Here is a 25,052-nt window from a genome sequence, read left to right as displayed (position 1 = left end):
TAGCATCCTATATGTTATCTATTGTAGACTGCAACACAACAATATCTGAAAAAATTAAATGAGCTTTCCTTTCTCCCCATCTGTAGGAGTCCTACAAGAATGCTTAGAGATCAAGTCGTTTATTAGTGGATAGACAAGATCTCAAGTTCTTTACACTTGAGAAAGACTCTTTTTCAATTATGAACTGGAGTTGCACAGAGTGTTTTAGAAAAAAATATGTTGTAAATGTCCATGAGAAAGGCTAGAACCTGAAGCCCATATCATATCCAAATCAATGGGATTCTCTAATTATCTGAGGAGAGCAACAACAGTCAATTACTGATGACATAATTTAAGCAAAATAGCAATGGAAATGTTCATGATGGTTTTCCTAAATTTTGTTCTAAATACAAATGTTTTGTCTGTCTTGCTAATATGTTGACTCAACTAATATTAGTTTATGTAACTGAACAAAAAAGAAAGATACTTTTTTTTTTCTAATCTCAGCCATAGCTTATAAAATCTGACTCTACAGTTGCAGTTAATATTTAACACTTAGCTTGGACTTCTATAAAACTCATGGATAAAGGCCGAAAGAGTGAAGTCTTCAATGAGAATGTGTTTATTTCTCAGCCACCATAATTGAAGCCCATCTGTGGAAATTAGTCTAGTTTATTCCGTTTCCCTTGTACTTGTACTTGAAGGAGGAAACACAAGAAGCTCTTCCATTTGTTTCAAAACACAAGTAAGGAAATGTCCAATTTAGTTTTTGATAAGAAACCACATGCCACTTGCTTTGTTTTCCAGTCACTATTTTCTTAATCTCTAGGTTTTAGAATCTTTTGATGGTCACAATTATACCAATTTAGCTACCTGACTCATGTGGTCTTAATGATTAAGGGAACTTGACATCCAGAGTAATAGCTTGTCACAGGCAAATACTTTTTGGAGAGTCTTGTGAGTTCCAAACATCTGATATGCAAATTTATGAGGAATTTTCATCTAATTCCATGTCCTATCAGTGATTTACCTCCTTCTTCTTACATTGGAAACAAATTTAGACAGAAAAGGTCTTTTGCTAGTGGCCTTGTTTGTTCTTCCAGAACAAAACAAGGAAAATACCAAGTCAAATAAGAGGTTACCAAAAAGTTTTTGCAGTTATAAACAATAGATTACTCACCAATTATACATAATAGCACTTAAAATACTTGATAATTCAACCACTGCTATTGCATTTTAAATAGTTCTGAATTTATATATATGTATATATATATATATATATAATTTTCATATATATGTGTGCATGTGTATAAATACACACACATACACACACACACACACTTTAGATTGTATACTTTATAGCAGTGTACCATGGTGCATGTCTATAATCCAGGCTACCTGAGAAGCTGAGTCAAGAAGATTGCAAGTTCGAGGCTAGTCTGAGCAACTTAGCAGGACCCTGCCTCAAAATAAAGAAGAAAAAGCACTGGAGATATAGCTCTGTGGTACAATGCCCATGATTCAATCCCCAGTATTGCAAAAAATAAAAATAAAATAAAATAATTATATATTTTATATATTTATTATATATAAATTCAATTGTATACTTGAATTATTTTGAAAAGAATCAAATTAAGAGTAAGTAAAGAAAAATTTAAATATGTATATTCATAAGTACAGACAATATTTACACATATGTATTATTTTTAAAATAGTCAAACTAATAATAAGTGAGGTGGGAAATCCCCATAAACCTTTGAACCAAAAAAAAAATCAAAATTAAAGAATGTTTTTGACATGGTTTTTATACCTCAAATCCCTGTCAAATTATATATAGCAAGTAAAAATTATCATGGAAGAGTATGTCTCATGTGTCAGACCTTTTCGTGGACTTTCTGGCCGGGTTCCATCCCCTCAAGATGCTCTGACTCTGTGGATCCCTCACTTGATGCCATTTTTCTTTGTATATGAACATTTTGCTCCCGCAAGGCAACAATCTGCAAAATAAAAACATTATTCCTTTAAAACTTAAACAGACTAAAAAAATTGAATTGTTTGTGGTTAATAACTAATGGATACTAATAAATGGTCAAAAACTAAACATTAAATTTTACTCATATTATTTCAAAAATATTTTAAAAATTTAGACCAATGTTTTAAATAATGAGAATTCATAAAACCTCTCCTAAGAAAAGGTTAAAGCTTTGTGAAATTTATGTAAGAAATACTTTCTAATCAAAAAATTTACCTAGTTGGAAGCGTATCTAAAGGAAGATGTTGATTTGACCCATGTGTAGTTGATTCTGAAATTACTTTTGAAATTAATTTGTGAGGTGTCATAAAAAGTCTTATTGTCTTTACTTTCAAAGTGTGTAAGAAACATAAATGAAAAGATTGAAGGTTGAAGTTTAATTATGGTCATAATTGTTTACCCTGCAGTGGTAGCACATTTGCAATTTAAAAACAAGCAAATACAGAAGCTGGATTTAAATAACTTTGTAACACTATCATGAGCATTTAGAATTAAATTTGTCTCAACTATATTTTAGTGTCCATTAACTTAGCATTTCTCATCTAAGATTTCTTATTCTGCAAAATATTTCAGAAGCAATTAATTTTTGCAATTTCCAGCTCAATTTTATAGACATGATTATTTCAACTAAGAAATAGGTTCTCAAGTAGTTGTAGTATACAGGAGATTAGCAATATACACAGTGAAGTACAGTATTCTGACCCTTTTAAGACTGTATTTTAAAATAGATTTTTATGTAGACACATAATTTCAAAATATTTTTCTTTATGTTAATGTCGTAATTTATTTTACAACAAATGTTACTATTTTATCAACTCAAAAAATAGTATTTGATCTAGGGTAGATCAATTTGTGGTATTTAAAATACAATAAATGATATTGATATAATCCACAATAGGTATCAAAACATATAAAATTGATATAATATTTGAAATGATGAGACCAATGTATCACACACATAAATAATTACTAAATAATGTTAAGGACATCAAGAGGTTGGGTATTTGTGGTGTTGCTGTCAGTCAATACTTTAGTACCTGAATCTGCCAAAATGTGCCTCTGAGGTCAAGTGAACTTATACATGACTCCTGGCATCTGAACACATGGCCTGTCATTTCATCAGGGCAGATCATCACATAATCAAGAATAGCTATGTGAATGTTCTCTCTCTTGTATCACTGCAATCACCAAATAATTGGTTCTTTCATTCTTGCAAATCTACAACCTGTTATCCACAAAGCCACCAAGTGCATCCTTATCTGGAAGTTAAGTTATACTACCTTTCAGCTTCCTAAAAATCTACAATGTTTTCCCAACTTATTTAGCTTATATTTAAACTAATTAAAAGTTCTATTCTATCCTATATGATCCCTTTGATTTGGGAACACTAGCCTCTTTTTATTCCTGTAACATACCTGGAACTATCTTCCCCAGAACTGAGGAACTCCTTTGTCTTTTTACCTGAGCCATTTTTTCTGTCAGAGCTGACAATATCCCCGTGTTCAAAACTCAGCTGAAATGACTCCCCTCAGAGACAATGCTTCTCGTCAGATAACACTTCTCACAATACATTCCTATTTATTTTATATGAATCTGTAGCATTTATTAAAATGAAATACTTTATTCCTTTATTTGTTTCACTTTGCTTGTTTATGCAGCTTGCAGAAGTCCTAATAATATCACATGGGTAACTCATTTTCAAAGGTATAATTTACTGAAAATAAAATTTTCATATGAAACAGCCACCTTATTATATGCAGGCTATTCAATAAAATATGTTGACTGAATTAATGAATGGCAATGAAAATAACGAATGTAAATCTGATTAATTCATTGAGTAACAACAGAAAAAGATGTTGAGTGCATGAGAAACTTCAGACATTCCTTTTATATTGGGTAACATGGAAATGGGTTACATCAAAGGAAAAACAAGAGAAATGAAAAAGCTTCTGATAAAAGCATTTCATGTGACTTTAATGTATTGCCTGTTGTACAAAATATGTTACTATTGATACAGTGAAATGTTTTGATGAATTTTTTAAAAATGTAACTATTATGTGCCAACATTCTACAAGATAACACCCATGGCTTAATAGCTATGTTAAGACAAAAGTATCAGTACATTAAAAAATTCTATGCATTTTCTTCTAGTATTTAATCTACTTAGAAATGAAGCAAGACCATTTTATAAAACATTCATACACGAAATTTAACTTTCAGTTAACTGATGAATTTCCATTTGTCTAATATGGAAATTAGATAAATTCTAACTAATTTGATAAATTCTAACTATGTTATAGATCCTAAAAGGAAAATAGAAAAGGCAAGCCATCTATAAAATTTTGCTGAATTATTGAAAAGATGAATTTAAAAACATGAAAACATTAAATTCATTGAGAAAATACCATGCACAAGCATGATTATGTCACTGTTAAAAAATTATAAACTTAATTAAATTTTTCCCAAGTGTGTGTGTGTGTGTGTGTGTCAGTTAATTCCAAGAAAGACATAGTTTTCAGACACTAACATGCAAACTTTTTAAAATAAGTCAAGTTAAAAAAAAGAATCTTTTCAAACAAGAGAACAAGGTACTCAATTCTATGTTCTCTATCACTCTAATATATGATTCTATCTAATATGATTCTATCCTGCTCCGTTTTCTCCAATAACAAATTATTCTGAGTAGTTATGAAAGCAAAGCTTCAGCATTTAATTGTTACTAGCTGATTCTCCTTTTTACTCTGGGGGAAGTTAGGGATTCTCTCCTAGTAATTTAACTTTGGGGGTTGAGCCATCTCTTCAACATGTTCTAAGAGTGAGAAGGTCACCGGTCACCCCAAAATCACTGGTGTTAGTGGTAGTACAGGCCTCTTGAGAAAATTCTTCCAGGAGAAGTGGACACAGGAGAAGGCTGAAAAGTCAACTGGGAACTGCAAACAGAATAAAAAGTGGATAATGGTCTCAACACATTCTGTGAGGTCTCACTGACAGGGAAAGCTATCAGAGGGAGGGCCCATGCAACCTGACTAGAATACTGAAGTAGGTCTGCATCCTTACTGCTAAACAACATGGTCTCCTTCAATAGGATGACATGCAAGTGAGAGGAACCACTTCTACATGAGCCCCATTACACAGTTTTTCCATAATTATCAAAAAGCACTCAAAATCCACTATGTACAAGCACTAAACTACCTTTATCTGAGAAAGAGGTACTCTTCATATTTTTAAAGATGATTAAACTAACATAAAGTTAGATAAATGAAGAGAATTGCTACAGTTTGAATGTGTGTATCATCTCAAATATGTTGACACTCAAGATGCAATGTGATAGTATTAAGAGGTGAGGTCTTCAGGAGGAGATTAAGTCATGAGAACTCTGACTTCCTAAGTAGGATTAATATCCTTTATAAAATGGGTTGAGGGAAATAGTTAGACTAATTTGCCTTCTCTATCCCTTTTTACTATGTGAGGACATAAATTTCAAGGTTCCATCTTGAAAATAGACTGGACCATCACCAGATACTGAGCTTGCTATACCTTTACTCTTGGGCTTCCTGAAATCCAGTATTGTGAAAAGCGAGTTTCTACAGTTTATACATTACCCAGTCTCAGACATTTTGTTATATCAGCACAAATGGACTGACAAGAACTAAGTAGGAATGAAATAAAAGTTGACTCCATAGATTTGAACTTTCTGCATTATAACAGTGACTCACAAGATTCTGCATTTGCATTTATGTTGTATTAAATCAAGGGAAGCTAATAAGAACTGGAGAAGAACTGGAGAAGAAAGCCCATACAACCTGACTAGAATACCGAAGTAGGTCTGCATCCTCACTATCCTTTTCAAGAACAGATATCTTCTCACCCTGGAACCCTTTGTAATCAAAGGTTGGACCCTTCCCTAGATAGATTCACATATAAGCAAAGTTTTGTGTGCATTTTTTGGGGTGTGAATACACTCGTGGCTTATGGAACTCTGTTCAAGAGAAAGTTTCTAAAATCACTTTAACTGATGAGCCAGCATTAGTCAACTGTCTTTTAATCCAACATCCGTTCACATTTTTTCTTAGTAACAATAGCTTATATATTGGAGAAATTTCCTTTCCTATTTTAATCTCAGCAAGATTTTCAATCAAGGAGTCAATGGCTCATGAAAAATAGGTGGGCACATGATCCAAGCTAGGACAATTGGAGTTCTTCAAATGCTTCTGGATGAATTGGGATTGGGGAAAGGGGATTCTCCCTATCTAGTACAGAAGATTAGCGGATAGAATATGACTGAGATGCTGTTTTCTTCAGTTCCTATATATGGATAAAATAGGTGTAAAAAAGATGGATCCCTGAATAATTATTTTGGCTCCTATTCTAGCCATTCTTAATTCCCCTCTACCTATGGCATTAATAATATGAAACCAGAATACCTATTGTATACCAATATTAATTTAGAATGTCTTTTATTTCACTTGCAATAAACAGTGTCCTTGCAAATGCATTAGAGAACATTTAAAGCAACAAATAATATTAAACATGTAAATGGATATATGTAAATGCAGAATATCTTAAGAATTCACTGGGAGATAATAGCAGAAGGCAGAAGACATTTTGGGTGGATAGAAGAGCACAGGATTATTGTATTCCTAGTACTTTGTATTCATAGTACTCTAGGTTACCAAGGGAAAACAAATCTATATATGTATATAGATATCTGAGAGATGATGGAGGACTGATGGACTAGCAAAGCTAAAGTGTTCAAACTTAAACTCGGTATCTCTGTGCTTCTTTCTTTCTGGCTTTTTGCTTTGTCCTGATCCTTATTTGTGTTTCTTGGCTTATCAAGCTTCTGACACCTGACCCATTACTTCTGGGCAGTCCAAAAATCCATGTATTTGCGAGATAGTTTTCCAAGTTTCCTTCTTTTCATTGTCTCTATCAGGTTGTTTTTGGCTGTTATCAATTTCTAACTCCATATAATAAGACTACAGGTGGTCTTGGTGACTAGTCTTTCCATCTGGAAAAATTTCTGAACCCTCATTTATTTTTCTCCTAGATTATATTTGTGACACTTCTAGCTCTTATGCCAGAATCTCCTATCTCTTTGCCTTTGCATTATTGTTTTCTTTGACATCTGGATAGATCAGTTCCTTTCTCATACAGCTGTTGAACACTGATGACTTACTAGGCATTAGAGAAACAATGAGAAGAAAAGGGGAGAAATTCTTGTCCTAATGGAAATTTCATTCTTGTTTTAGGAGAAAAAAATATAAACAAAAATAAGTAGAGTACATTTTAAAGGATAATAATTAAAACAAGGGAAAGGCACTGGGAAGTATAATTTAATTAGGAATGAAGTGATTTCTGAGTATGGATTTGAAAACAGGAGGGAACAACCAATGAGGATACCGGGAAGAGGAAATTTCCAGGCAGAGGGTTCAAAACATGTAAATTAGAGTTGAAAATAAATGTTTAAAATCCATAAAAAAAGTTTCAATGAGTTCCTCAAATGATGTAAAATGTTCTCCCTAAAATAGCTGAGGTATTGGTGAAAGTTGATACCTTGGAAACTATATGATATCTCTCTCTCTCTCTCTCTCTCTCTCTCTCTCTCTCTCTCTCTCTCTCTGTGTGTGTACAGGGGATTGAACCCAGAGGTGTATTACCATTAAGATATATCCCCAATTCTTATTTATTTATTTTTTATTTTGTGATAGGGTCTCACTAAGTTGCTGAGGGTATCACTAATTTTTTGAGGCTGGCCTCAAATTTGTGACCCTCCTGCCTCATGCCTCCTGAATCATTGGGTTACAGGCCCACAACCAACTTTTATATCTCAAATTTTAGAATTTATCAAAGATTTACGATGTATGGATTAATTTATTTAATGAATTTGATTACTGTTCTGGGCTCAGACACTGTTGGGGAAAATGCAGAGAAGGTGCTTCTCTCATGAAAATCACATTCTACTAAAAGATAAAGAAGAAAGTAGTAAGACTATAATGAAATAATAATAATTTATCAAGTTATTAAAATATGCTAGAAGCAGGCATACATTGTATAAATTTGCTTATTTAAATAAACTTTTCATCTATATTATCCTTTTAAATCTAAGTTTAAGATATTTTGAAAACAAACCCTGAGATAAATAATTGAGTACAAGTATTTTATTTGGGAAGTCATTCCAGGAAGCATGAAGCATGATGTTCCTTAAATATTCTTGAAAAGCCAAGGATAAATATTGGCCCTTTTAGTTTTGCTGGTTGTGTGATCCTGTACAAGTTACTTAACCTCAAACTCATTTGCTATTTCTATAAGATAGGGCTGGGTCAAAAGACCTATCTTATAGTGCGTTTGTGCTGTGAAGTACTTAGTCAAATAAGATGTGCATTAAATATATTCATTGTGTAATGAGAAGAATGATTTGGACTCTCCTTGCCTCTTTGATGTTATCTTCATACTCATACTCCATGCTCTAATGTACTGAAAGGCTTTTATTCAGTCAGTCACACATTTACCACTTTGGCTATGAGTTTTTATGCACACTTGGGTTGCCCTTTTGCCTTGTTGAACATTTACTTATTTTGGGTCTTTAGAATGGATTCTAGGACCACATCCTCTAAGAGAAGTAAGTTATATAATTCCTCTGAATTCTTCATGACATACAATTATAACTCTACCCCATACATTAATATTTTCACTACCCATTTTGATAGTGTTTTGAGATCAGGAATTATATCTATTATTTGCCCATTCTTAGGCCACAAGCTGACAAATAGAAGGTATTCTAGATATATTTATGAATTGTCAAATGGTTGCAGACTCCATGAGTAGAAAAGATCTATGGGGAGTTGGAAAACTTGGATGGAAAACTGTACAGGATGTGTACGTGGAGAAAATTAGTTATCCATATAGGAAGCTATATGAATCTGAAAGCTTTCCAAATGCCCATCAGGTTAATTAGATGTGGATACTGCTTCAACTAGCTACTGAAGAACTCACTGGAGAATTAAAAGAAAAAATACTGATAGAGCCTTGTAGGCTATTCATAGCTATACTGTGAGTAGATCGAGTAGAAGACAAACTATAGAGGCAGAAAGCAACTATAGAGAGGAGTGGCAGAATATAATAGAAGAGAAGTTCAATGAAAGTCATCAAGAGATTATGTAAATGTAAAGTAAGAGGCAATTTCATGTTGTCTCAAAGTATTGTCAAGATACTTTCAAGTGTATTGCAGCTTAACAGGGCTCAGATGCATCAAAATACATTATGTTTATGTGATTTAGACTCAAAATGGATTTGCATTAGATAGAAAAATGGAATTCCAAGAGTATCTAAGAAGCAAATTCTTCTAATAGCATTCTTAAAGTGGGACAAGAAAAGCAGTGCAAACTAATTTAATTTTCATTTGATTTTTCTTTTTTTTTATTCAAAGAATCTAATATATAGGACATTTCTGTGAAGTTTGATAAAGAAGGAAGATAAGAATTATGAGTTTAGAAGCTAAATTCCTAATTAAGAGCTACTGGCTATAATGATAGCTGTCACATGTTGGACATATATCCCCTGTATGGTGTGAGGTAATTCATATGCATCATCTTATTTACTATTTCCAATAATGTTGTATTTTGAATATTTTCATTTTACAGATGAGGAAATTATCATAGAGTACATAAATAATGTACTTGATGTCATATATTAAAAGTTACAACAGAGAAAATTTTCTAATTTAAATAGAATTCTTTTAAATCTTATGCTTTTTAACCATTATGCTATAATGCCTTTTGATAATTAATGAAATGATTCACTGAATACACCACACAAGTATTTATCTAGGTCAGGACTACAGATATGTGGTCTGAGAGCTTGGGAATTTACCTACCCTACCTTGGCAAACAATTTGAAGCTATCTTCAAAAACTGTTAGAAGATGTTCTCAATTATTTCTAGTAATAAAAATCTTACTGTCTACATTACTTATTATCATTTTTCTTGTAATTTTTGTGTGGCATAGGTATTTCAACTTATCTGGAAACTTTCCAAACTACTTTTGAAAATAAATCACATCCACAAAAACTCGCAAGTGCTAATTGGACAGGGACCCTGATTCTCATGTTTTAAAATTCATATTTGCCTTCACCTATTTTACAACAATTTCCAAGCAGTATCCACATCTAATTAACAAAGATTCTTTTCATCTATTTTTACAGCAGATTCAATTAACAATTCCAAGAGTGAGACTTACAGAAATCTTACCACACCAACATATAATTTGCTTCTACATAGATATTCTAATTCTAGCTGAATTCCATGCTTAGTTTACATTCAGATTGCAATACTCAAAAACAAACTAAAAAAAGAAACTAGCAGAATAGTAGAGCTTTACAATTCACACTGAAGCTAACTCTCCAACCACAATGGCTCAGATTTGTGTTGTTTTGTGTTATTTAGGAAACAATAAATATTGGGACACTTATTCAGACGAATTAAGGATGCTGAACCAGTAGTTATTTCACTTTCTAGTTCTGCTTTTGTAAATAAGATTTATAGACATCATATTAAAGCCCATGTGCAAAGCAACTTCATGTATCTGAGCAGTTTGCTCAGACTGCATATAACACTTATTTTAAGTGTTTTTCAGAAAACAAGGACAGACTGAAAAATTCTGAAATGGCATTGTTCTAGTAAATGACTAAATTCCTTTGGGATAAAAATCAGAGGTTTGACTAGTGAAAATTTGTCTTCTGTCAGTTAAAACTAAAAAGACAGATAATTAATCAATAATTTAATAAATGAATCCATTGATCCTAATGATTGATCAGATAGTTTGGAGGTGGAGAAAACAAGCCTCATTGTATGGTTGTTTGGTCAAGAATTATTCATTGAATGAATGAGAACATTCTATAGTCCTTTATTTTCAACTTCCTTACCCTCTAGTTTTGGTTGACCAGTCTTCCCAATTCTTATACAGATGAATTGCCTAAGTGGTAAAATTTAAAAGTATGTTATTAAAAGGTTTTGGATGACTCTCTGATGGATATGCAGTACATGGAAAATACATGAATTTTGTTTTTTCCAAATTTTTATTGGAACTGGTTTTGCTTATATAAAACCACAAGGATAATTTGACCATGGAATTCAAGATTTTTTAAATAATGAAAAAAATTAAATATTAAATATCTTAAAAAAAGAACTAAAATTCATATCTGTAAAATTCTGTGGTTTTAATAGTAATAAAATTTCAAACTATGGTTCGGTTAAATTTGTTTATTTAAGTGCATGCCCATGAGATCCACTTTCAAAAATAGTAGTTTCAATAATAGCTGAATTTTTAACATAATTATTGATAAATATTTCAAATAAAAATTGTGGCTCTCTACCATACTGTCTCCATTGTGTTCATCTTTCTAATCACTAATTCAGTCATTATTGAATCATATTTTCTGATACTCACTCATTATTTTCACTTATTTCCACCATTGAAATAGTTTCCTAATATTTAAAATGAGAATAAAATCAAACATTGGCATTTTCATTAGAGGCAACCAAAAGGCTACAGATGATACAAAACAATTTGAGTTGGCCAGAAGAATTACTGGATGTCATTAAGGTCCAGGACAGCCACCATAGTGAGGCAGTTGCTAAGAGTGGTTTAAGATAGAAAAATATTAATATAAATTGAGAACACTGTTAATGTAAGAAGTTCAAAAATTAATTTAGAGAAAGAAAAATAAAGTCCTAAATAGTTTTCTAAAAGTGGCATTAGTAGGAAAACACAGGCTTGGCAATTTATATTCATCACTGAAAGAAAGCTAGCCTCCATTCAAAATATAAATAAGTAAGTGAAGAAGTATGGAGGGGTGGGCAGTGTTTATTAAGGTGAACAAATTTCACTGAGAAGGAAAACACCAGGGTAAAACAACTGCTTTAATTCAGTGCTGAGTGCTGAGAATGTTGGCACTAACACAGGTGAAAGTTTTAAATTTTATGAAGAAATATGCTACAATCTCTATCACCCTAGAAGATGACATTGTTGGTAGCTCCCCACTGTCCTGGGGAAGGCAGCAGAATCCTACTGAAAAAGTGAACTTGATGTCTCACAACAGAAAGAGTCAACAGAGCTTATTAAAGCTGTGGATTATTATAAAGTACTTCTTTGTACAAAATGGTATCTTCCTTTAGCCACATTCCCCACCATCATTTCTGTTTCTCTTCATACTCTCTAAAAATCAAAATACAAAGTATGCTGATTTGGCTTGGTCTTTAGCTGAAGGCAGAAAGGACAACTGATTACAATAATTAACTCTCCTCCCACCTCAATAAAAAAGAAAAGCAACAATGGGGAGACCAAGTTGTGCTGAGAAGAGTCAAAAGCAAATGAAATAATCCAGTGAGTTCGTATGTGATTAATTCACACAGCAGGACGTATGTTCTGTGAATACAAGTCCCTTTTCTCAAAAGTCTCATTAAGTGTTCATTTTTTTTAATGAAATGTCTTAATATATGAGTAAAATTTCCCATTTTATTTATTTTATATATGCTTGGCAATATTGGAATATTTTGAGCAAATACTGGTTATTAAATTTAAAATGTAAATCTACAGAATTCTAATCATATATTTATCTTTTGTTTATTCAAGTGTGAACCATTGGCTGTCAGGAATTTTTGGATGTTTTAGAATAAGCATTCTGTTTAATAGCCCAAACACTGTATAGTTCCATCAACAAAAATTTGAGTCTTTAAAAATGTCACATTAAAGTCAATCTGTCTGACGATGGACTTATTGATTTTCATATTCCCCTTTCAGGATCATGAGATTTGATCTTCTCAGCCAGGCATGCTTAAAACTATAAGTACATACTTGACTCTCTTTTCTTTTTGTTTTGTTTTGTTTTTCCCAGTCAGGGAGGAAGTGACAAAATTATAGGCTGTGTCCTGGAACTATTCTTTTTAGCTCTCTATTGTGGAAAGGGAAAGAGTCTTAAGGGAAAGAAAAGCATTTCAAAGTGCTTGAAAAGTACTTAAGAAAATGTAGAAGGCAGAAACAATATCCATTAGTCATCCTTGCATATAAAATAGCCAGCCAGGGAAATAAAAAGGATTTATCCATTTAGTTCCTTCCTTAGAAATAACAAAGGAAGCATACTAAACCCATTATTCTAAACAATTCTCACTAAAGTAATCCATTTTCTTGGGTTCTAATGGTAATTATTATGTGCTATATTCATCTGTATTCATTGAAATTTCATTTTTATGTCACTTTTAAGTGGGTTCATATTACAAAATGTCAGTAGGGGAAGGGGCACAACTTACATGCTCTTTATACACTTATTTTTATGAATAAAGAAAAGGAAGTTTACAATGAATGATAAACCTCTTCCTTTCCCCAGCATATTGCCACCTATTCAGTCCTACTGTGAGCAGAACACTCTGCCTGTCTAGCTTTCAGTCTAATCATCTTTGAAAGGGGTTAGACAATGTCATGTCTACAAAGATAAAAATGACATTATAAACATCATTAACACCAATCATTTTTACTGAAAGATTCTTTGGGCCAAGCAGAGTTTTAAGTTCTTTACATGTATTTACTCATTTAAACCTCTTATGAGATAATTTCTATTATTATGGTTAATTCAGAGAAAAAGGATAAGGAAATTGTCCATAGTGAAGAGTATACAATGGCAGAATCATTTAGAGAGAAACTTAATTGCCCTAGGTGGGGATTCCAACCCCCCCCCACCCCGTTGGGAGTATGTTTGCTTCTTTCTTTATTAATTTTCACTTTTTTTATTTTTTTGCTCAAGCAAGAATACATTTTATAGCATCAAATTAAATTTATATAGAGAGTGAATAGACTTGCCACTTTCCCTGAGCCTGCCCAAATTAATTTCTAACTACTCCTAACTAAATGCTTTAATAGAATATTTGATATTTTTTTGCTCCTTCTCATTTCTATTATTTTAGGTTTGCAAGCTATAAATGGTTTTACATTTTTTTGAATGGTCAAAAAAAAAAATTGAAAGGCGGGTTGGGGCTGTAGATTAATGGTAGAGTGCGTGCGAGCCTAGCTTGTGTGAGGCCCTGGGTTTGATCCTCAGTACCACACAAAAATAAAGTAAATAGAATAAAGGTGTGATGAAAAAAATTCTTTTAAAAATACTGAAAGGAATATAATATTATCTGATAAATTATAAAGAATTCGATTTTTAGTGTTCACAAATAATTTTTTATTAGGACGTAGCCAAACTCATTTGTTTATATATTGCCTATGATTGCTTTTACTCCACAGTGGAGCTATAGCCTAAAATGTTTACCAGTAGGTTCTTTACAGAAATAAATTTGCCTGGTCTAGTAGCTCTTATCCATTTTTTTTAAAAGCAAAAAAAAAACTCAACAAATCATAAAAGCTTGTCAATCATATGGAAACACACACACACACACACACACACACAAAAAAAAAAAAAACTCTGAATGGCTTAAGCAAAATTTAGCAAAAAGAACAAAACAAGAGTGATCATTATACCTGACCTCAAAACATACTACAAAACTATAGTAACCAATTATCATGGTACTGACATAAACAAAAAAAAAAATATCAATAGAAGAGAATAGGTAATCCAAAAATGAATGCACACATCTATAGACAACTGATTTGAGACAAATCTAAAAATAAACATTGGAGAAAGCTCAATATTTTCAATAAATGGCACTAAGGAAACTGGTAATCCATATAATGAAGAATGAACTAGACCCCTATCTCTCACCATATGTAGAGTAATTAAGTCAAACTAAATCAAAGACCTAAATTTTAGATCTGAAACTACTAAACCTCTAAAAGAAAACCTAGGGTAACAACTTCAAGACATTTTTGATTTTTGTTTTTTAAATGATCTCCAAAACATATGCAACAAAAGCAAAAATAGACAAATAGAATTAATACATAGTCAGGCATAGTGGCGAATGCCTGTATTCCCAGTGGCTTGGGAGGCTGAGAAAGGAGGATAAAGAGTTCAAAGCCAGCCTGAGCAACTTAGCAAGGCACTAAGTAACTCAGTGAGAGCCTGTCTCTAAATAAAATACAAAATAGGGCTGGGGATGTGACTCAGTGGTTGAATGCCCCTGAGTTCAATTCCTGGTACCAAAAAAAAAAAAAAAAAAAAAAAAGAGAGAGAGAGAGAGAAAAGAAAAAGACAAATAGAATTATAACACTCTAAGAAGCTTTTTTAACACAAAGGGGGGAAAAACTTAAGAGACATTGATAGAATGAGAGAAAATGTCTATGAACTTTACATCAGACAAGGGGTAAATATCAATAACATATTGAGAATTTAAACAACTAGCAAAAATAATACCCATACCCAAATCATACAATTAAAAATGGACCAAAGATCTGAATATACATTTATCAAAAGAAGACATACAAATGGTCAATAAATATATGTAAAGTTACTAAATACCACTAATTATTGGGAAATGCACATTAAAATCACAATGAAATAGCACCTCTCTCCATTTAGAATGGCTGTTATCAAAAGACAAAGAATAACTAATGATATGGAGAAAGAGGAACTCTTATGCACTATTGGTGGGGATATAAATTAGTACAACCATTATGGAAAACAGTATGGAATTTTCTCAAAAACAAAAATAGAACTACCATATGATCCAGCAATTACACTACTGCTTAAATATCCAAGGGAAATAAAGTAAACTGTCAAAAAGACACCTACCCTGGAGCTGGGGTTGTGGCTCAGTGTAGAGTGCTCACTTAACACATGTGAGGACCTGGGTTTGATCGGAAGCACCACATATAAATAAATAAATTAAAGGTATTGTAAACACACACACACACACACACACACACACACACACACACACACAAAGACACCTGTCCTTTCAAGTTTATAGCTTCATTACTCATAATTGTCCCATATGGAGCCAACCTAAATTCCATCAATATATTAACACATATAGAAAATATGGTATACATAGATGATAGGATACTATTCAGCCATAAAAAGCGTAAAATTCTGTCACCTGCCACAACATGGGTGGGCCTGGAAAACATTCATTTAGTGATATATGCTGTATATTGAAAGATGAACGAGAAATGTTCTCATTCATAAAAATCTAAAAAACTTGATCTCAAAGAAGTTGAGAATAGAATAATGCTTACCAGAGACAAGAAAGTCGAATGGGGTGGGAGGAAAAAGAAAAGAATGTAAATAAAGTACAGTGCCATAGTTCGATAGGAGAAATACATGCTGGTATTCTGTGGCACACTAGGGTGGATGTAATTGATAATAATGCATCATATATCTCAAAGTAGTTAGAATAAAGGTTTAGAATGTACTCAGCATAAAGAAATGATGAAAGTGTAACATGCTGGATATGCTATTATCCTCAGTTGATCATTACCCAACGTATGCATGAATCAAAACATCACAATATCTCATAAATATCTATAAATACTATGTATCAATCAATAAAATAAAATATTTTGTTTATCTTTTCAAGAAACCAACTCTCATAATTCCTTTATATTATTCTTTTCATCTCTATTTCATTTTATTCTGCTTGGATTTTGATTGCTTCTTTCCTTCTACTGACTTTGAGTTCGGGTTTTACTTTTATAAGAACGTGAGATGCATCATTGGGTTGTTTATTAGAGATTTTTCTATATTTTTTATGTAGGCAATCATTGCTATGAAACTCCCTCTTAGTACCACTTTTGTTGTCTACCACAGATCTTGGTATGTTGTATTTCCATTTTCATTTGAATCAAGAAGTCTTCTAATATCCCTTCTGGCTTCTTTAATGACTTACTGTTCATTCAAAAGTTTGTTGTTCAGTCTTCATTTGTTTGTATAATTTCTACAATTTATCTAGCTTTATAATTTCTACAATTTATCTAGTTTTTCTAGTTTCTTCATATTGTGATCAGAGAAGACGTAGGATATTTAAATTTTTTTGAATTTTTAAATACCTGTTTTGTGGCTGAAAGTGTTACATAAGCTGATAAAAAGAATGTGTATTCTGCTTCTGCTGGATGGAATGTTCTGTATAATACAAATTTAATCTATAGCCAGAGTTAACCCTGATGATTCTTTGTTGATTTTTGTTTGGGTGATCAACTTCTTGGTAAAAGTGGAATATGAAAGTGCCCCACTATCATGGTATTAGGGCCTATCATTCCCTTTTGGTCTGGTATTGTTTGTTTTATAAAATTGTGGCTTTGACATTCAGTGCACATAGATTTATATTTGCAGTACTGTCTTGATGAATTGAATATTTTATAGTGACTTTGTCTTTCTTACTGTTTTTGTCTTATAGTATATTTTGTCCAATATAAGTATTACTAGTCCTGCTTGCTTTGGGGTTCCATTTGCCTGAAATATTAATTTACATCCTCATACCTTCAGTCTGTGTGTACAATGTAGGCAGCCTATTTTGGGGTATTATCTTTTAATCCATTTAGTAATTAATTCTTTTAATTAGATAGTTAGGACTATTGGCATTCATAGTTATTATTGAAATGTACTGAATTTTTTCTGTCATTTTATTGAAGTTGTCTTGAACATTCTTTGTTCATTTCTTCCTCTCCTATTCATCTTTGTGGTTTGTTGGTTTACTGATAAATGATATTTGTTTTTTTCCTGTTTCTCACTTGTGTATCTAGTTTTCTAGTGGGATTTGGATTTATTCTTTCATGTGTTTGGTGGTAATTAGCTTTCTTTCACGTAAGGGTGTAGGATTCCCATAAGCATCTTTTGTGAGGAGGGTGGGTAGTGCTCATGAATTCCCTTAATCTATTATTTTCATAAAATATCTTTATTTCTCTTCCAAATTTTGAAAGCTAGCCTTGCTGCATATAGGAATCTTAATTTTTAGTTATATTTTCAGGAGCTGAAATATATAATTCCATGTCCTAATAGTCTTTATAGACTTTATAGACTATTTCTTAACAAACTTTATGGACTATTTCTAACATAGAAATCTTATGTTAGTCCAATGGGTTTATCACAAATATGACTTGTTATTTCACTCTTTTAATTTTAATACTCTTTCATTTGTTCTTTTGATGGCTTGATTTTAATATTTTGTGTAGAGGTTCTTTTCTATTCATGTTTATTTGGTGTTAGAAGAGGCTCCTGTAACTGTATGCCTACGTCACTCCCAAGCTGTGGGAAATTTTCTGCTATTATTTCATTGAATCGGTTTTCTATCTCCTTAAACTTTATTGCTTCTCCATTGGGTATGCCAGTTATGCAGACATTTGATCTTTCAATTGTGCCCCAAAGATCTTGAATGCTGTCTTTATTCTTTCTTATTTTTTTTCTTTATATCTGTCTGGATGTAATATTGCAAAGGACCTGTCAGGTATTCTTTCCTAGTCTGTTGTTAAGGCTTCAACTGAACTCTTAAATCTAACTTTTAGAATTTTTAATTTCTAAGATTTATTTGGTTCTTTTTCAAAGTCTCTTTTTGCTGAATTTCTCATTTATATTTCTTCAGTGTTTTTTTTTAATTTCATTTAAATATTATCTGAATTACCTTGGATTTTATTGAGTTTAAAAAAATAACTCTTTTGGATTATTTTATGGACGTTTCATCTACTCAATATCATTGGAATCTGTCACTAGAGACTTAAGAACTTTTGGAAGTATCATGTTATTTTTTCATGTTTCTTGGGGTTTTGTGTTGAAATCTGTGTATCTGTTGGAATGGATGTCTTTTCTGCTTTTATGTGATGACCTTAGCAACTGGATTTTTCCTGATGTGTCTTGGGGTATTGGTTTGGTGTGCAAAGTTGAGTTTATTTCTAGATGTAAAAATGTGTTATTATTTCCCTGCATCTTCCTTGTGTTAAGTGGGTTTGAGCACAGTGTTCATATATCTTAATGATTATGCTAAAATTAAATAATTAAAAAACCACATTGTCTAAAAAAATTAAAATATTATCAACTTTTGACTTTCTGGTTTAAGCAATTGATGATAGTTCTTGAATTGATTATTGTACTAAGAGTAGTAAAATGGTGGCTTTCTAATTCCATCTTTCCTGCAATATTGACTATCTTTAATTTTTTTGTAGAGAAGAATTTTCCTACACTTACTCGCATACTGCTTAACTAGACATTGTACAAGGGAAGCTTAATTCTTTCCATCAAATTGTAACATTTAGAATAGTTGATGACTTAGCAAATACCAATGTTAAATGTGTTGGAGAGGAAGAGGCTGATAAACACAAGGAGGGAAGTTTTTTTCTCTCTCTCTCTTTTTCTCTCATTAGTTCTATTGTGAATTTGTCGTTCTATATCAACACATATATATCTACTTCATTAATTTCAAAAACATAGTGTTTAACCTGTCTTGTTTATCATGAACAGTAAGTGACTGTACTAAAATTTCTAGTGCACTATAAATGTACTGCAATTTTTATCTTTAAAAACTCTTTTCTTTTTCTCTGTCTCTATTTTTCTTTCTATCCTGACTTAATAAAACTTCCACAACATATGTTCTGATTCTACTATAGTTTTTTACTTTCCTCTTTATTTCCCAATGCAGTGCTTTCTGAATGAAAAAATTGTATGCTGGCTTTAACAATCTGTTATTAACTAACAAAAGAGAGATTATTGACAGTAACTAAGTATTAAAATTTTTTAATCAAGAATGAAAGATTAAAAAAATTTGTAACTATGTAGTAAAGGATTTGACCTTGTCCAAAATGCAGTTAAGCCTTGGTACAGTACTTAAGAAGCAACAAGTATCAAACCTGATAGAAGTATCTTTGTTTAAGTAGAAGGCTGTCAAAGATGAGTCTTAAGTAAGGGAAAATGGGATGGTCATACTTGATAGCCTTAGGTTGGGGCAGCTTATGCAATAAAGAACAATAATACAATTTGGGGTCTTTTGTTTCTCAGACTAGAGACTGAGACAAACAACATGGGTAATAAATAAATTAATCATATTATATAATGATACAACAATAAAGTTCTGGACACCAAAGTTTGAATGAGGTTTCCTAGTTTGTAATACTCTGTCAACCATGGATTCTATAATAACACATCCTTAGTATAATGGAAACTATGTTTGGAACACTGCTAGACTCTGACCTTTGTTTTTCTTCCCTTGACTGATTTTAATCCATATCTTCTACCTAATAAACCATCTCTGTGAGTATAATTTTCAATGAGTACTATGTATCTTTCTAGTGAATTATTGAAACTACAATTGGATCTTGGAATGACCTACACTTGCACTGATATCAGAAGTGAGGGGGGGTCTTGTGGAGTACTATGTCTTTGGACTTTATAGTTTAAATAAGCTCTGGTCATGGCATAGGATAAATACAGTCTCTGATATAGTATTATTTGACTTAATAATATATTGTTTTTATGATGGTAGGGAAATGCTACATATTCAATTAAAATCACACTTAAAAATTTGGATTCTGATCTTTTCTCAGGCTAAGAATATGGTGTATGAGATTCTGTCACAATGATGAATAGGGGCAGGGAGTAGCAACTCTCAGTTGGCCACATGATAATAATGGTAAATAACTAATACTTCATAGTATAAAAGTATTTTTGATTTATGAAATTTCCAACTTTTATTGGAAATTGAGGAGCATCTGAAGTAGCTAATCAAATTGTGAGATATTTTTCTACCAAATTTTTAAAAATAAAGTCATTAGTAGTTAAATTATGAACTAAAAATGAATGCAGTTAATACACCTCTTTTTTCATCTACTTCCTTTTAAACTCTAACAGTTTAACTATTTATAATTTCTGAATTTTTCAGTATTTCAGAACCACTGTACTTTTCCACCAAATAAAAAAAATAGAAACAAGGAATTCTGCATGAATCCTCTAATCGTATTTTGTATAACTTGGGATCTCATGTTTTCTAATGTAAAACACAGGGGCCATTACAACAGTATTATTTATTTCAGGATCTAGGTCAGAGGCCTAATTACTACAGTCTGCACAAAGGGAGAAGATTTGGATGAAAATTATACAATCTAGTATTCTAATTTTCCCAAACAAATGCAAATATATGGCTGCTTTAATGAATTTTTCTATGAAGTTAAACGTTTAATTTTATTCCAATTCTTGGCACTTTTTTTAAAAGTAGGCTAATTGAACTAATTGGTTTAATTCATGCCTTATTAATTTAGTTAAGACCAGTTTTATCTCTCTTTCAATATAATGAAGTTATGAGCCTTGAAATAATCCATGGAAACATAATAGCAATATGTCATAATAATTTCACATAATGGAAGATGAACTGTTGATTTAGAAACATACACAATTTTTTTATATTTAAAGAAATTTTGTGATTAAGAGAAAGGCCAGAAAGCACAGTGTCTACTGTTAAACACTCATTTGCAGAGTCAGACCTCTTGAAGTTGATTCCTGTTTTGAAATGACACCACTCAGAACAATTCACTTAGCTTCTGTCTCAGGTTCTTAATTTTCAAAATGCTGATAATAATTTTTCTTTTCTTCTATGTTAAGTATGATGGTTATCCAAAAATATATGTGTTTAGGGAAGTGTATAGTGCTTAGCATCATCCCAAGTAATCACCCTCCAAAATTGTGTTTGACATTCTTTTTAAGAAACACATAAATAGTGAATTGAAAGACCATTGTAATGTAGTGCTATGGTATCATCCTACAAACAAAAAAAGTTATTTTAAAATCTAATAATAGGAGATTTAGTCCTAAGTAGAATGTAAAGTACTGTTGTTTTGTTCACTGTAAAGTTCAAACTATCAACAGAAATGTGTTTTTAATCTGATCAAATAATAATTAATGCTGGCCTTCTGAGAACAATTGTTTTCAAAATAACTTTAGTATATCAAGTTTCACGAAGTTTTTCCATGTATATTATCTCATTCATTATGTCATAACTCTGAATCATAGGCAGGCCCCGAATTTATTATAATTCCATTTCTCAGATGAAAAAATTGAGGGGTAGATAAGTTACATAAATTGCTAGGTGTTATGGAAATAGTAAATAATTGATCTTGGACTAAAAATTGAACTTTCTGACTTTAGGTTTCATTCAAATAGTTTAAAAGATCAGTAATTTACTCAAAAAATTAGCTTTAAAATTAGTAAGAAAACTGTTACACAGAGAGGAGTAAAATGGGTCAATGATGTCTATGATTAAAGTATTAATGTTAAATATGATCTTGCTGCTAATAGAAAAAAAGTTCAAAATCTCATGCAAAGATAAAACAACCACATCTGCTACTACAAGAACAACAAATTCTATACTGTCATCAAAGAAAATATTCTAACCAAAACAAGAAAGAGTGTCTGAAAAGATTTGTACATAGACTTTCAATGTCCCATATACAACAGGCAGCAATTTTAACCTATTTTAGACAATTGCTTCATACAAATCTTAGAAATAGCCCAAACAGTGGAAGTGGCAACAGCAATTTCCTTAGCTCTGTTTTCTTTGTTGTGTTTTAACATATGTTGTCATAAGACTCTTTGATTCCATTTTATTTGAAAAAGAGTCTTTGTATTGAAGCATATAATTATCAACAGCAAAGAGACATTTTCTATTGATGCTAATAACTTGGGTAATTTACATTTTCTACAGTTATCTTTATAATAAGAAATCGTATGCCTTTTTGAATAAATACTGGTTTGACAAGGCTGAAACTTTTGGGTTTACCAACAAAAGAAAAAAAAGAACATCGTTAAATCATCATTCAAATCTACTGTGAAATATAACCAATCAACAACTCTATACTTTTATAACTCAAAATTCCAACAGGAAGAATCCGTTCCCAATAATTTTGCAGCAGGCTAAAATCCTAGTCTCAGAGTGTTTTACATTGTCTTCAAGGGATGAAAATTGAGCTGCAAGGATATCATTGCCGAATGCAACACTGCTTGTCATTAAACAAATACTCTTTCCTGGTAAGTTTAGCCATGGTGATTCATTTTGATTGTTAATAAAACAAAATACCTTTATTTTACTTTTTTAGAATATTAATTCAAAGTTGGCAGGAACTTACCAATATGATTATTACTGATGAAAACAAGCTAATCAGATGAATGAGGTTTATGTGCTTTGCATAAACATGTGGGAAGCTGGAAAGCTATTATAAGGTTAATCATTTTTACAAAGCAATGGTAGACATGCAAAATTAAGTCTGTTTTTACCTCACTGAAGTGAGAGAGAGAATTACAAGAACCAAAATTGAATTGTTTGCAAAGGGGTCTACCAAAAGAAATGATTTTCATTTTTAGAATTTTGAAAAAAACTTAATAACTTTTGCAGTGGTCTCTTTTTTGTTCATCTGAAGCTTTTCTGAATGGACATGGCCATTTTAATTGGAAGTGAAAATTGACAGTCATTTCACTAATTCTGCACATCAATGGCCCTAGACTTTCAAATGAATATTGATATTTGCTCCTTTTATGTAAATTCCTTAATAAGTACAATCTCTCATTTTCCAATTGTTTTTCTGATCATTTTCAGCTTTTAAAGTTTCTTTAAAACTAAATATAGCTGAATTGTACATGGATTTCAGAAGTTTCCTAAGTTTTTACCCTTGTAAAGTTTTAGGGAAACATTATTTCTGAATTTTTTTCTGAGTGACCAAGGTCATAACAGAAAAGGTTAGTTTCATGCTTATATCTCCTCCTTTTGAATTGGTATTACTAAAATAACTTTACAGATTTAAATAAGGACATATGACATATACATGTTGTTTCAGTTGGTAAGGTTTTGTAATAAATTGGCTTTTATCTAATTTGCTGTGGTAACCTTATGAGAACTCCCTGAGTCTACCATGACACACTAAAATATTTTTTGCTTAGTCTTATTGACTCAATGTCATGTTCAACATGATCTTGTTCTTAGTCTCTTTAAGCTCTTAAACAGGTAGTTTCTACCTCCCTTAGTAGCTGTTTCCTTGGGGAAAAAAAAAAACACTTTCTGATAAAATCCCTCTGTCTTCCTTTCTCTCCAAATCAAAATCTATTCATCACTACACTATCAGTGGTTTCTCTTAATTCATTTTGCAAAGGAAATATTTCTATTACTTGTGATTGATCATGCTTACCCTCCACTGTTTGTCTATCAATAATCCATTCTCCTTTCTTCTTCCTTTCTTTCCATTGACTATAAACATTTTCATTTCTCTACCATTCTAAGAAGGCTATCTCTCAATACTGCTCCAACTCATTCAACTTTCACCCTCCCATCCTTCTCAAAAGAACATTACTTGTCATCTTGTCTCACTTCCTAAACTTCTAATTGACTCATAAATTCTGTTCATCACAGTTATTATCCTATCTTTATAGTTTATTGAAATCATCCTTGTAAACATTTCCAGTGACCTTCTTATTGTAAGTCTAATCAATCCATATAGGACAAAATCCTTCATGCTTTCATTAAACACTTGACACAGTTGACCACCTCCGACCTAAACATTTAAAACTCTCTCTCTCTCTCTCTCTCTCTCTCTCTCTCTCTCTCTCTCTCTCTCTTATTCTGACTTTCATGGGGTATCTCTCTCTCTCTCTCTCTTATTCTGACTTTCATGGGGTATCTCTCTCTCTCTCTCTCTCTCTCTCTCTTATTCTGACTTTCATGGGGTATCTCTCTCTCTCTCTCTCTCTCTCTCTCTCTCTCTTATTCTGACTTTCATGGGGTATCTCTCTCTCTCTCTCTCTCTCTCTTATTCTGACTTTCATGGGGTATCTCTCTCTCTCTCTCTCTCTCTCTCTCTCTCTCTCTCTCTCTTATTCTGACTTTCATGGGGTATCTCTCTCTCTCTCTCTCTCTCTTATTCTGACTTTCATGGGGTATCTCTCTCTCTCTCTCTCTCTCTCTCTCTCTCTCTCTTATTCTGACTTTCATGGGGTATCTCTCTCTCTCTCTCTCTCTCTCTCTCTCTCTCTCTCTCTCTCTCTCTCTCTCTCTCCCCATCCACCCCGCCCTTCTGTTCAGTGACTTGATTTCTGGATTCTCATATCTCTCTCTCTCTGCTTCTTTTCAGCCTCTTATTTTTTTTAGGG

At 32.1% G+C, this 25,052-nt stretch overlaps 1 protein-coding gene across 34 annotated transcripts in view; it reads right to left on the bottom strand.

Moving 5' to 3' along the window:
* Ppfia2 (PPFI scaffold protein A2) overlaps positions 1 to 25,052 on the bottom strand; it is a 453,020-nt gene that overhangs the window by 128,874 nt on the left and 299,094 nt on the right. For all 34 annotated transcript variants that reach the window (XM_026391438.2, XM_077799256.1, XM_077799255.1 and 31 more), the window contains one exon: positions 1,860 to 1,976. In XM_026391438.2, coding sequence (XP_026247223.1) covers positions 1,860 to 1,976 — 117 coding nt within the window. The remainder of the gene's footprint in view (positions 1 to 1,859; positions 1,977 to 25,052) is intronic.

Source organism: Urocitellus parryii, chromosome 5 (genome assembly GCF_045843805.1).
Source record: "Urocitellus parryii isolate mUroPar1 chromosome 5, mUroPar1.hap1, whole genome shotgun sequence".
Lineage (NCBI taxonomy): Eukaryota > Metazoa > Chordata > Mammalia > Rodentia > Sciuridae > Urocitellus > Urocitellus parryii.
The sequence above is the reverse complement of the archived record's forward strand: the minus strand, read 5'-3'. Positions and strand labels throughout refer to the sequence as shown.